The sequence below is a fragment of the Pseudorasbora parva genome, chromosome 6 (assembly GCF_024679245.1).
Source record: "Pseudorasbora parva isolate DD20220531a chromosome 6, ASM2467924v1, whole genome shotgun sequence".
NCBI lineage: Eukaryota > Metazoa > Chordata > Actinopteri > Cypriniformes > Gobionidae > Pseudorasbora > Pseudorasbora parva.
In genome coordinates, this window is record NC_090177.1 from 24,030,747 (window position 1) to 24,045,386 (window position 14,640).

A 14,640-nucleotide genomic window follows, 5' to 3' on the forward strand; every position below is an offset into this window, starting at 1 on the left:
AAGTCACTGTACTGTATGCAAACAGTGATGCCGTTTCCATTTAGCTATGTAAATAATCTACTTAAGAACTTTTTACTGTTTACTGCACAATAAATAAAAGCATAATGAGACACTACGAGTCTGACCTAAAACAGAGATCTGCTGACCTGAGAAACAAGCTGCTCTTGTCCTCTCCTGTCTTCTCTCTGCTGAAATAATGAACACTGTCACTAGCTGAGATGGCTGCCAGATCGGCACAGTTAGCAGAGCATGCTTAGCGTGCTACAGTGTTCAGGAGCAGGAAGTAAACTGACCTGACTCTGAGCTCTGGGGAGGCCTGACTGCTGTCCTTCTACTACAGCGTGCAGTGCTCAGGAACTGCCTGAGAATGTCCCTGAGATTCCTCAGCCCTGACACTAGCTCAGTAAACCACAAGCAAACCCTGTACTCAGCTGCATAGAAAATAACTCATTCTAATAACATTATATAAGACAGCTGGGGGAACCTCACAAAATCTGTCAAGAAAAGCACGTTTTAATGCAAAATGAGGGGGGGGGGGGGATTTACACTTCGCATTAAGATTTAGATTATGAAGATAAGTAAGATTTTCTTGCATTTTGATATGACTGATATCATAATTAAGCACATTTAAATCCTCCCTTCCCAACTGAAAGTTAAATTATAATACAAAAAGCTTTTCTTTTTTTTCAATTGTAAAATACATTTATAATGTTTACTTTAGCAAGGACACTGCACTGCACGTTTTACTGCACTAGCAAATAAAACAAGCATTACAGTAAACCATATCAGAATTACAATTATTGTTTTTTATTAAAGTGCATTAAGAAAATTTAGAATAAAAAAAAAAACCTTATTAACAAGGAAATATAATATAAACAAAATAAGATAAAAATATACATGAATGCGGACAGGATGATTTTCATTATTATGAATTAATATTCCAGTGATTGTGATTTTTCTTCATTTCAAAATGTGCTTGACTGTCATTAGACAAGCCCAAAAATATGCTTAATTTTCAGCAAATTCATTTTTAAATATAACTACATTTATTTGTGAGATTCAGCCAGCTAGACATCCATCTAATGGGGAGATTTAATGGTAAAAGCTACTACTCTGCATATGAAACTTAATGTCAGGTTCTTTCTTAATTACACGATCAACCTCAATGTCTGACCTTACTGTGGCTTTCATTTGCAAGGATAAAGGGTTATGAAACTCTAAAACACATTTTTGAGATATTAACGGCTGCATGTACCAGTTGCACAATGAAAACAACAATAGCACTCATTAAGTTTATTATTAAGAGAAAAGTGCTTATATTTTTGTTTTTCTGGGCCATCTCATTCTTCCACTTTAAAAAGCAAAGTTGAATCAATACCACAAAAAGTGAAGTATGCGTTCATTAGGAGGGGTGATTGGCTGCCATGGTTGAAGAGTAGGGTTGGGTACCATTCACATTTTAACCAGTACCCAACAGTACCTTTTTTCAGTACTTTAGGGATACATCAATAACTGTAACGAAACTGTAAGTCATTTATAGAAGTGTTATTGACATAATACTGCGTTGGTCTCTGTCTGCTATCGTCTGTGATGTTTGTTTAATGTAATATTCACCAGTAAATTGTAGGCTACTAGCTACTTAATTTAATTCATAAAAACAACTATATTATTATTTGCGTTTCAGTTTAATAAAATTTCTATGAAAAGATTTCCCACAAATTCTGTGGTGGTGTTTTTTTGTGTCAATCAAATAAAACCATAACAAATTATTATATCTTTTAATTTAATTAAAAAAAGAAATGTTGTAAAACAAAGCAAACAGTAAGGTTTATCAGTACAGTAGCACAAGAGCATTTTTAACATTTTCACTGAAATTCAGTCAGAGAGAATATTATGTATATTTAAAGCTGCTGTCCGTAACTTTTTTTGTGTTCAAGATTTACAAAAATTATATAATGAGAATTATATAATGTACAACATGAATGCATTTTCCAAACCATATTTTTGTCTTACCCTGAATTTTTTTGGTACACTTATAATAAGTATTTATATTGTGACTATTTCAGGCCAGACTGATAGGTATCGCTGCAGAGGAGCACAGTCCCTGCGTGATCCGTCATAGACATAAACAGAGAGAAGTAGCTCCGGCTGCAATGTTCTTCCGCAAGACGCATGTAGTTCTGTTTATTAACCACTAGAGTGCAAAAAGTTAAGGACTGCAGCTTTAATATATATCAATATATTTAATATGCAACAACACCACGCAGAGCGCATGAGCCCTTTCTGCACTGAACGTCACAATGAGTTTAACACTCTTCCCCTGCTCCAAACATGAATCAACACTGTGCATGCACACATTTGATCATGCCTTCTAATTAAATATATGTGCAAGGACACTGATACAGCAGTACATTTGATCATGAATGCGATGACAAGATGGATTATTCTGATACAGAGAGGACAATGACGTAGACCGAAAATTTGAAGAATGGACAAAAAAGTAACTATGCCTTTATACTTTCTGTGTTAAACTGATGTGACATTTGTTCATAGACTGTAGTGCTCTTAAACGTAATATTATTGTTAGTAAATATTATAAGACCTTAAATGTTCTTGTTCATTTTTCATATAGTCCAGTCGCTCTGCAAAGTTATAATGCAGATTTGTTGATATTTCCATAATCTAAAGTATAAATTTAAAGTATAGTGTAACAAAATGTATTTGATTTGGTCATGATATTTGTTAGTAGTCTCTAAAGATTGTGTGATTATTGTCATAGGGTTATATTTTAAAATACATCGAGGTGCCTCTAAATCTGACTCCTTGTTTGTTTATCTCCACTCACATTTAAATATTTATTTGTCTGTATAATAAGTGTTGCAGGTGCTTTATTATTTGTTTTCTCCCTTCTTCCCAACCGCTACACTCCCACTCTTCTGCAGCTTTCCAAGCCCATTTTGGAGTCTTTCAAAACAGAGGTGTGAGCTAAAAAAGGTTAGTTTCTTTAAATAATACTAGGACAATAAATCCTAGTATAACGAGGACAAGAAATCTGGAGTGATCGCTACCTTGACTGCTGTCCTCTTCTGTGCTGCTGAAGTCATCTTCATAGTAAGTGTTGGAGTCAGTGGAGGCACTGGCATCACTGCTGACTGAACCCTTCCTCTGACGTTGCAGCACGCATGCCTAAAATCAAGCAGAACCAGAGCCACCACATTCATCAAACACAACAGACCACTTACTCATAGAAACCATGATCGAGGCTAGTGGTTACATACCTTTTTATAGGAGGTGGAGAGCAGCGTGAAGAGCAGGTTGGTGAGAGGGACCGAGTCAATGAGTCTCTGCACTCTCTGGATGGACGTGCTCTGAGCCATGATGTTCAGCTCTGCTGGAGGCCCATCACTGGCCCAGCCCTTCGAGACAAAAAAAGGCTACACTCATATTTACAATATAAAAATGCCACAGTATTTCAAAAGAAGCACTTGTGTTCAGTCTTACTCTGTGAAGAGCCTCCACTTGTAAGTCTTGGAAGAGTGATGTGAGCAGCTTGATTGAGTGATTGGCCAGAATGACTGACAGAACCCCAAAACCTTGGTGCCTGATGGGTGGGAAGAAACATACTTTTTTATTTTCAAAATCACATTTAAAATCCAATTCATACATACAACTTTTTTATTCATTTAATACATGATACTTAAAAAAAACTTTATTAAAAGAATGAAAACCTTATAAAGTAGTTTGTCAAAACCTTTTATTTCTTTGGGGGGAAAATATATTATATTTTGAACTTTAATGTCACTAATGTTAATAATGAATAGATTCATTTGAATTTAAATATTTAATATACTTTCACAGCAAAAATTATGTATGTGATTATATATATATATATATATATTCATACACTTATATTTAATGTACTAACCCTTTCCCTGGGCCAAGTTTAGGAGATCCTGCTCCATCCTTGGTTCGGGTGGCGATGTCTCGGACCCGTAGTGCTGCCAGGGGATCTTTCTCCTTCCCTTTATCAGCCAGGGCTGTGGGGCTCAGGTTCAGTATCAAATACAGGCTGTTCAACAGGCACCAAGCGCCTAAGAGCTGAAAGTTCTGATAATGCTGTTGAAACACGAAATCAATTCTCAGATGTGGGCCATTCTAACTTACGTTGTAAACTCTGTGGCAAATAGTTCACCTACCTCCCCTCCAGCTCTGCGAGAGTTACTGATGGCCTGTCCAATCATCTCATAGATTTCTAGCTGTTAAAAAAAGTAAAAACAGAAGATCAGCTGTGTACCAAAGACAATAAAATGATCAAAAGTCATCTGCCACCTTCACTGATGACACCTACACATTTCTGCACAATGGTAGCAGCGTCATTTTCATAGTCTTCCTCCTTGGAGCCAGTGGAGGCTGCACGAAGTTGCAAGCCACTGCCCACCTGCAGTATGGCCATGCAAGTTGCCACACTCACACCTGAGAGAAAAAAAACACACACCTGAAGATCTCTGCGTACGTCTGAACTCCACAAGGCTTTAAAAAAAATAAAAAATGATGAACCAACCTGCATAGAGGCAGCTTAGTGCTAACACTGTCACATCAAGTAGTCTCCCAGGGGTCAAAGGCTCCAGTACAGGCAAGGAAAGTGTGTCCAAGGCCATGGTCACATCAATCACCAGGGAGTGAAAACTGAAATGAGGATAGAAGTCAGCATACTCACTCTCAACAGATTCAACAAACAGCAGTGAGCTGAGGGTGTCTGGTTTACCCGTTGCGGACAGCGGTAGCATCTGCCACAGTGGCCGGCATGATGAAGAAAGAGTTGGCGGATACCGCATCCTGGAAGCGGTTGATATACCGTAAGAAGTAGGGAAGGTTGAGGCACACACGCAGCAACTTCTCTGAACCCCCTGTAATGTATGAGATGAGAATAAGGACTTATACTGTGGAACAAAATTTCAGCTTAATTTCAACATGCATTGTTTTGATTTATCAATGTTTTATTTCTAATTTCTGATCTTACAATATTAACAGCTTTGAGCAACTCAAATAACAGTTTACATTTCTAGTTCCTATGCATAAAAGAAACCAGCAAAAAAACTAAACATTGACAATAGAACCACAAAAATGATAGGATTGGCTACATAGCCTCAAATTTCTGTATACACTACTGTTCCAAAAGTTACTGTTCATGTTTTTGAAAGAAGCCTCACGCTACTTTAATATATTTTTAAAATGTAATTTATTCCTGTGATGCAAAGCTGAATTTATCCTACAAACGCATCATTACACCAGTCTTCAGTGTCACATGACCCTTCAGAAATCCTTCTGATATTGTGATTCAGTGCTCAAGAAATATTTTGTATTATAAATGTTGAAAAAAATATTTTTAATGCGTTGTTGCTGAATGAAAGTATTAATTTCTTTCAAAATTATCTTAACACCAAACATTTGAACAATAGAGTATTTTTTTATTTATATGCTATTTATTTATGTGTATATATATTTTATTTATGTCTCTGGACTTCGATTATTTTGGTAATTGATCGATAGTTTTGACAATTAACCAAGTAATCTGATTTTTAAAGCAACTAATCATATGGTTTTATCGAACAACTTCTAAAATACATAATATAAACAATCATCTTATGTACATTATGTAATATAACAAATGCCGGCAGAGGTCTTTTTTCATATTGAGGTCTTTCCTGGTTCGGTTGAAAAACGCCCCATAATTACAGCCCAATGGAGCAGATTCAGACTCATATTCTGACTAGACTTGAGTATGACCACGTCAGGCTAGCATTTACTGTGACTGGAGCCGCTCTGAAATGCACGCAACCTACACATATGCAAATAATTAAAGCGCATATATAGTAAACCCGTAGGGCACATATTTAATTAATTCCATTGCAGTCTTTACAAATTCTCAATAGCATTATCTATGTTGTACAATGGATTTTAAATGGTTTTAATACAATTTGCAGTCTTAGAAAATGGTCTCATAATGCAGTTATTGGAAAATGGATTCTCGTCCATGGAATGCTTGAATCGGTTACATGGTATGATTTGATCATGTGTTATTTGTGTTGAAAAGTTTGAGCTCACCTAATTCTTGTAAACTGGACACATTTTGAGAGATGAAGGCATTCTTCATTTTGGCCTGCATTGCCTGATCTGTTGTCTGGTCATCACACTCATTCTCACCCTGTAAACACATAACATTACAGTTTTATCCTTAAACCTCTTTGTTCACTAATAACAAACAGCAGTAATCCCAAGAGTGATCACTTCACATCATTATCTGTGTTAGTGTTAACATGGACCATAATAATTAATTTGTAGGACTTGTAGCACAGTTGGAATTGGAAAAAAACAACTCGATAGGACGTGTAAAAAAACTTGACCGGATTGAATACTGAAGCCGGGATTTTCTGCACATGTGCAATGATTGACAATTGCCGTTATGAGGTATGATGCACAGAACAAGCTGTTGTTGTTGAATATAGCATCATAAACGACTGACATGTCATTCTAAAACTCTCCTTCCATTTATTGTCTGTGAAGTAGTGCAGGACAACATTGTCCTACCAGTCCTTGTTTATGACTCATAAACAATGACTCACAGACACCTTGTTTTCAGCACAGGAAGGGGCGTCTTTACAGCTTGATAAATATAATCAGCATGGCACAACGCTTCATGTGCTCACCATCTCCCTTAAAGAGATAACGATTATGTCTGCTTTTTTAAACAAAGATAAGAAACCATAGGAGGATGGTGAATAGGCGGCAACAGCAAAACTCTATTCATGCAGTTTGTGCATGACAAAAGAGCAATTATCAATTCTAATTTCAAGCTGGTGAGAGAGATATATATATAGGGTTGCCACAATTCTCAATATAATATTGCACCATTAGGTACAGCATTAACGGTTCAATACGCGCTTGTGAATTGCGTTTTTCCGGTTTTGCATTTCATTCATTATTTTTATTTCTCTCTGTTTTAAATATTTCTCTGTACATTTTGGCTCTGTTTGAGTGTCGCTGTTTAGCCACGCTTGAAATGCTAGTGTCAGAGAGTTATACTCACTGAACATATCTATTCACAATCACGAAAGTTCATTATTTGAATGCGTTTTAAATCCTTGCCAGTTAAACATTTAATTTGCGTGCTTATGCACTGTTTTACATGCGCTGAGCGTGCGCACTAAAAGCCTGACAACAAACACGGGATTATTGGAATAAGTAGTCTTACTGTGCTAACACAGTCAAATACACACAAAGTTAACACAAACAAAAGTCGGTTATGTCTAAAGTGAAAGTAAAATTGCGTGTGAAAGTAAAAGTAAATTCACCTCTAAAATTATGTTAATAAAACAACAAAAGACAAAGAGAAAAATCCCTCACTGCTCTTGAATAATAATAAAAAATAACTTTAATACAATAACTTTTAATCAATGTATATTTTATATTGAAGACTATGTAATGTTTTAATTTTGCATTTATTCATTCAAATTCATACTTAAATGCTGGTGTACATATCTGAGCTGCCACTGTAAATCTTTATATCTATTTATTTTATATTACACAATACACTAAGAATGTGTACATGGGTTTTTTAAGTAAAGTTCTAAGTTTAAGTAAGGTTTTTCTAAGTCTTTTAAGTAAAATAAAGAAAGTATTGCAATAAAAACATTCTCCTCAACCTCTTTCTGTTCCTATCGCCTAATAATAGAATAGCAAAAAAACTAAACGAAAAAAAAGGTTAAAAACCGAGGTATGTATTGAACCGTGAACAAACCGTATTGTCATTGTCACTATATGATAAATTAAAATAAGCTGATAACATCACTATTTTCTCCAGAATGACTGTACAGCCAGTTCTAATTTTGCTTGCAATATTGTCCTGTTTGACACTGTGAAGCTGACACAATCGTGATTGTAAAAGCGCTATATAAATAAAGTTGATTGATTGATTGTTGCATCCCTAATATATATACATAAACATGCACAAACGCAATAATTTTTATTTACCATTCATGTAAACACTACGTTCAGATTTATCAAAGTAACAAAAAGTGTCCATGTAAACACATAGCCATTGTGAACTCAATTGAAAGAATTATCTTATTAACTAACCTGCATGTGAACGGATGGAGAGGCCAGCACGGTAATGTCAGGGTTAAACACTGACGTCAGCTGATTGAAAAAGTTCATTTGGACTTCTTTATGTCTGAGTTCGGGGTTAACAGGGGAAGGAAGCTCCTTCTGGTCCTCCACTGGTAAACAAGAGCAAAGATGATTGCAGAATATCAGCAGACAGAATATCATCTTTGAGTTAACTATTCTGGAAAACAAAGCTTCCTCCTTCTACTATACTGGCAGTCACACAAGGAAAAAAGGTTAATAGACTCAGATAAGACAATGCTTTGCAATGGACTGAACTGTGTCACAAAGGATGTTATTTTTTGGACAAATTCAAAATTAATGATTTATTTATAGGGCAGTCAATCAATTGAAATGAAATTTACTTCCATGATGCATTGTTTAATTATTCAAATTATTTGAATAAAATCATATAAAAATATTTCCTGAGAACCGCCCTCAAATGGACAATGCTGCAGTAGAAAAATTACATATAATCAAATGTACATTTAAAAAAGTAAATAATAATAGTATTAAATCAACATGCTAAAAGAATGCCATAGTAATTTGTTATATTAAAGAATGCAATTACTAAACAGAACAGCTCCCTTCTGACTTGCACCAAACTAATTAAAACTCATAAGAGAGCTTTATTATTAGCCACAAATAAAAAAATGAGATGATGAAAACAGACACGCAAGAAAATGATGCTTCATTAATTATCATGTATAGCAGATGACAGGCTGTAAAGGGGACAAATTTAGTTATGACACATGAGGGTACCGCCAGCTCTGCATCAGCAATGCGAGACATGAATGAACTGCAACAGCACAGCACCTTGGGAATCTGTCCATGGAATTTGACCCAGCAGAATTGCACACTATTGGAACCTGAAATCCTAAAATTCTACAGATCCTCTACCCCTTCGTGTGTATGCTCAATACATATTTTGTCTAAACTGATCATTTACCAAAAAAGTATCCTATTTTCGTTCTGCTCCCTTTACCCTCCATTGTACACAGTTGCTATACAGCAACAATTCATTTCTACTAATTTCCTTGTTATTCTGAAAAAAATGACAATAAATTGCACTATGGAAATTAAAAGAGCAGGCATTAAGGTAGCCAGAGATGTGCTGTTTTGAAGTCATATGACATTGGAATGTCCCTCAAAAACCCCTTTTCCCACTGTCACCCACATGGAAGACGCCTGTTTGAAGTGCTCCAGAAATTGCTCAATTAACCTAATTTCTAAACATCTCTTCTCAAGAGGGAATTTTTTGCAGCTTCAATGGGAAGCAAATTAGATATTTTTAATCACAAATCAATTTTGTCTAACAAAGTTTTACTGTGAAGTACAACAGTGGAATTGCAGTAATGTATTTCCCCACTGGGATCTCCTTTAATTACAAAGTAAAAGGCAAAGCAAACATGAAAATCCTACCAATGAAACATCTTCACCACCTCAAATTGTTTACTTCTGAGCAGCTGTATTGAAATTACAAGCAAGAGGCTCATCATTAAACACAACAAAACACAGCTGCTGTATATTCCCATCCTCCAGCACTGGCTCTATATCCAAACCACAGAGATTACATCCAGAAAAACAGGTCATTACCCCAAGCAAGGCATTTCATATGCCTTAGGGTGCTTTCAGTGTCAGTTTAGCTCAAAGCGGGGTACGGTTTGCATGAAAAACTGGTAATGTGATAGCTGTCATACTGGGGTACCCAACCAGAGACTACATGTAGGGGCTTTCTTCTCTGAGTCCATTTGCAAGTAGCAGAAAGACGCTTTTATGCAATGCACATACACTAAACCCAAGTGTCGTTCACTCTACTGCACATAATTGCCCTCATTTATCAAAAGTGCGTACACCAAATTTCCAGCGTACACCTTGCGTACTTTGAGATTTATCAATATGGACGTTGGCGTACGGCACGCTCAAATCCTATGCCAGCTCAGGAGGTGGTGTACACACGTTTGAGTTAGTGCGAAAATGCGCAGGAAAACAATAACACCACAAAACGCACTGACAAAGATATGTTAGGCCTATATTATAACCCACTGTAAAAAAACAAAAAACAAGAACATAGTAATTATAAACTTCAGGGTTTATTTTTGTGCAACATGGACGTAAATGTTTAATTTGTGTGATACCAAGCATTTGATTTGTAGGCATGTATTCATCCAGCTGCGAGCCTGTGCGCTTAACCTGACGGTTCAGGGTTACGCCCGGCAGCTGAGCACGGACTGGGACTGAAAATAATTCAGACTGTCAAAATAATAAAATTGACATTCTTCTTCTTTTAAATAATAATAATAATAAAATAAATAATAACAACATTCTTCTTTTAAATAACAATAAGCGTCATTAATAATAAAAATCATAATAATAATAATAAGAATCTTACAAATTGTCAAGCAATTATTAATGTGAATGAATGGTACTCCACATCACATCATCATCACTATCGTACACCCCAATAGCCTACCTACATGTGCCGTGATACGACATTAAATGCTAATTTCAAAATCATTGTTCTGTAAAATAATGCATTGTGATAATTTCTCATCCAAACTGCTATTTAAAACTGCTGGAGTGCACTTCTCAACCCCCACACTCGTAATTTAGGTCCATATTTTGTTTTTGTGGGTGCCTTTAATCCCACTCTTTAAACTCCCAAATAAAACAATTTCGCTTTTTGCCACTTCCCTGGTGATCGGCTCGATGGGCGCTTCTCAATCATCTCACTAGTTCTGTAGTCAGGGCACTGATCAGGGAGTCAGCCCATTGACTTATGTCTTAATCAGTGCCCTGACTAGTGGACTAGTAAGATGATTGAGCGCGCCCGATCTCCACGTCGGAGAAGTTTCGCTTCTTTGCCGTCTTCCGTGTGTAGGGCAGGTATTGCGTACACCTGGATTGCAGAGGTGCGCACAGCTTCATAAATCACGCGGTGAGAGGAGTGTAAGCATAATCTTACACTAACATATATGCCCGTTTCTACGCAAGATTGATAAATGAGGGCCAATGCCACCAAATTATTTCTAAAAAATTGACTTAAAACAAATGCGCTTGAACTTGGACCACAGCAAACATGTTTAGGGTGAAACCCATTTACATGTCTTGACATCTCATTTATCTGGTAACACAGGACTATGACAATTTAAAACGGCTCTTACCATCAGAAAGTGTCTTGACAGTTTGTGGAAGTTTGGCCGACTTCATCATCGCAGTAAAGGTGATGATCTCTGTCCGATCCAATCGACTGCAGCCAGTACAAAGGCCTTTTATTAAGAGGATCAGGTGTTTCTTTGGAGCGGAAAGAGAAAGAAAGTTAGTTTATAAGAAAATGCTCTTCTTATTCAAAGAGACAGGATGCACACCATGTTCTGATCAAAAGGAGCATGTCTGACCTGAGAGACTGCACATGCTTCATCAGGATTCTCCAGACGCAGTAATGAGAATTCAATCAATACTTTACATGCTGCAGCTACTGACAGCAGCTGATTTCTGGGGACTAAAACGTGACAGAAAAACTGTTAGTAAAATAATAGTAAAGAAGAAATGATAAAAGCAATTTAAAACGGGAAGAATAATTCTGAGTATGGCTATATTCCGCTAAAACATATGGTGTATTTCAGCTAGAAATTAAGGAAATTATAGTTTTAGAACAAAATATTGAAATTTGACATACTTTGTCCACAAACAGTGGTGATGTAATGTGCAGACAGTGCCACAAAAGAGGAGTAGAACGGCTCATACTGTTTGTCATGGTGAAGAATTTCAGATTCACTATAAAAAAAGAGGAGGAAAACGGTTATAATCAATGTAAATTGCAGTTTGCAATTCATTTTACTTGTGTAATGCGACATTTCCAAGAGACCTCAGGTATGTAATGAGATCAAATGTAAGGCAGAACTGCATTATCCAACATGAATTTAAGAATGTCAGAGTAACATATCAGAATGCTGCCAGACTGGACTAAAGGACTCTAAGAAATCTATGACTCTCTCACAGATAACCTTATAAAGTTGTCTTAATAGCAAGCATGTAACAACTAGTTAGAAATAAAAATTGAAAAACAAATTCAAAAGCTCAAAATAATCTTTTTAGTATGAATTATCTGACACACTGAATGCTTACATGAAAGCAACATCAAAGTTTCTAATTTGTGTAAAACTACAACATACATAAACATCATTAAAAAGTGTTTACGGTGCATTGGTGCTGTGTTTAATAATTGCCCAGTTTGTAGGAGTGTTATGTATATAATATTATAGAATTTCATATTTTAAATTAGCTTTTTAATATATATATATTTTTATATATATAGCTTAATTTAGTTTTAGTAATGTTGTTTTGTATATATTTCTATTATGCTACATTTTTTTAAAAAAATGTTAATACTACAACTTAAACCTATTTTATTACAGTTAGTTGTTAAGGCAACACCTATTTTTATTTAAGCTTTGATATTATTTGATTATTATATTTCAGATTTACTTTAACAAAATGTATTTTTTTAATGGATAAACAATAACACTGGTTTGTACTACTATACAAATACAATTCCTTTTAAGCTTTAGGTTTTTATATACATTTATACATTTCCATTGGGAATAAACTTTATTTTTGAACAAATACACTGATGTCAGCAAACAACATACATACAGAGCACATTAAATGTTCTGAATCCAGACAGATTAATACAGACATATGGTACAGTAACATAATTTAAACTGCAATAGTTTGACTCAATCATTATTAAACTACTAACATAAACAGGTTTAGTCCAGTATAGGTTGGCAGCTCAGTCGTACTACTTTCACTTTTGACTGGTTAAGTTGCACTTAGCTAATAATGAATACCGACAAAACAAAAAGACAACAGTTAACGTTTAAAAAAAAAAATCACACATTGAATTCGGTATGTTTACTGTTTATTTTAAAGGTCATACAGTTGTTTGGCTCGTAGTCAGATCAGTGTTTAATCAAGCGTTAAATGACACACACGGTGATTTGTTTACTTGCGCACGCCACTCTTTCTGTGAAAACGAAACTTCGATGACAGTACAGATATTTACACCAACAAAACAAGCTTTTGAGATGGCCAATAAGTTTTTGAAATGGACAGCTAACCCCACAACCAACTAAAACAGAGAATATCGACGTTTATTTGTTAACCAAAATAGGCTAATTCATAATTAGTGATCCATCATCAACACTAGCACCAGCTGCTAAGTCATAGCTGGCTAGTTAGCAGGCACACCCCCATATGCATTAATTTGAACCGACTACAATTAAAACTTCCAATAACTGGGACTAATGGGGTTTCCACTGACTGACAGATGAAGGTTTATTTGGTTGACATTTTAAAGGGACGCTTATGAGTAACTCTTGACAGTGGCTAGCAAGCTAACTAACGTTAGCTTTGTTTAGGGTTAATCGAGGGAGGCTAACAAGCTCATTCGGTGTCAGTTCATTCATTTCCGACACAAATATAACATCACTTTATTTATGGTTACATGTCGTGGGCTTATGTGGGTTCATTATAAGTAATCAGCAGTGTTAAAGTATAATTCGGGCCGGTTATATTAGCCTTGAGAATGGATCTCAGGCCTGATGATGAAGCAGAATCTGATGTATCTGCTACTGTAAATGCACACACAGTAACACTCCAGGTGTCTCAAAACCAAACGAGCTGGCTAAGTAGAGATCACTTTTAGGCATAACATGCGCGTCTTTTTTTTTATTCTTTGGAACGTGTTTTAGACAGCATTTTGGACCTTCGTGTGCGCAATGGGCACGGCCCAAACCCTCTCATAATTCCCCGAAATGCTGTCAAGGTAGTCAGCTGACTAGGTTTTGAGACACAGCCTCGGTGCTGCCATAGCATCACAGCTAATGCAGAGTCACTCAACAGTTTATTTCAGCCCTGCACGGGCCAACTCAACAAACAAGCCCTCGTCTAACCTGTTTATGATGGATCCTATAAGCTGAGGTAGCTCTTTCGTTTCGAAAGCCGTGTAGGACGCTGATAAAAGTGGCCGTACGGCTGCGGTCCACTCAGGTTCTCCATCTCCTCCACTCGACGCCATCTTGAGATACTCTATTAGAATCCAAAAGCGGAAATGAGGTTAATCAGACGCCAGATAACAGGAACTGTCGTCAGAGATAACCATGAAAAGTCTTGTGTATGTGTGTTATGTCATAATGTGAGCACGTAGTAACCTTCTAAGGAAGAAAAACATAGGACTGATGGACAGTTTTTACTCGTAAGCTTAAAATCGTATCTTGTATTTATTTACAACAGTCGCCACACAGATGAGGAAATGTTTACTTAAAGGGACACCCAAAAATAAAATTCTGTCATCATGTATTTCCAAACCTGTATTTCATTTTAATAATACCCAAAAGGAAATTATAAGCAGACTGAGCGTCGGTCACTATTCAATTTAATTATATAAGGAATAATAGAGGCAATGTAAGTGAA

General features: G+C 36.1%; 1 protein-coding gene across 14 annotated transcripts in view; it reads right to left on the reverse strand.

The window, feature by feature from the left end:
- ubr4 (ubiquitin protein ligase E3 component n-recognin 4) overlaps positions 1–14,254 on the reverse strand; it is a 51,627-nt gene extending 37,373 nt beyond the window's left edge. For 8 of the 14 annotated variants that reach the window (XM_067446343.1, XM_067446351.1, XM_067446352.1 and 5 more), the window contains exons 1-15: positions 14,121–14,254; positions 11,843–11,940; positions 11,562–11,665; positions 11,328–11,457; positions 8,137–8,276; positions 6,106–6,205; positions 4,766–4,907; positions 4,562–4,686; positions 4,349–4,473; positions 4,197–4,256; positions 3,926–4,116; positions 3,502–3,601; positions 3,279–3,434; positions 3,069–3,186; positions 147–188 (exon numbers count right to left, since the gene is read on the reverse strand). In XM_067446343.1, the coding sequence (XP_067302444.1) occupies positions 147–188; positions 3,069–3,186; positions 3,279–3,434; positions 3,502–3,601; positions 3,926–4,116; positions 4,197–4,256; positions 4,349–4,473; positions 4,562–4,686; positions 4,766–4,907; positions 6,106–6,205; positions 8,137–8,276; positions 11,328–11,457; positions 11,562–11,665; positions 11,843–11,940; positions 14,121–14,245 (1,756 nt within the window). In that variant the 5' untranslated portion in view covers positions 14,246–14,254. The remainder of the gene's footprint in view (positions 1–146; positions 189–3,068; positions 3,187–3,278; positions 3,435–3,501; positions 3,602–3,925; positions 4,117–4,196; positions 4,257–4,348; positions 4,474–4,561; positions 4,687–4,765; positions 4,908–6,105; positions 6,206–8,136; positions 8,277–11,327; positions 11,458–11,561; positions 11,666–11,842; positions 11,941–14,120) is intronic. The other 6 variants (XM_067446348.1, XM_067446345.1, XM_067446355.1 and 3 more) reach the window with 3 other exon arrangements.
- Between the last annotated feature and the right edge of the window lie 386 nt (positions 14,255–14,640).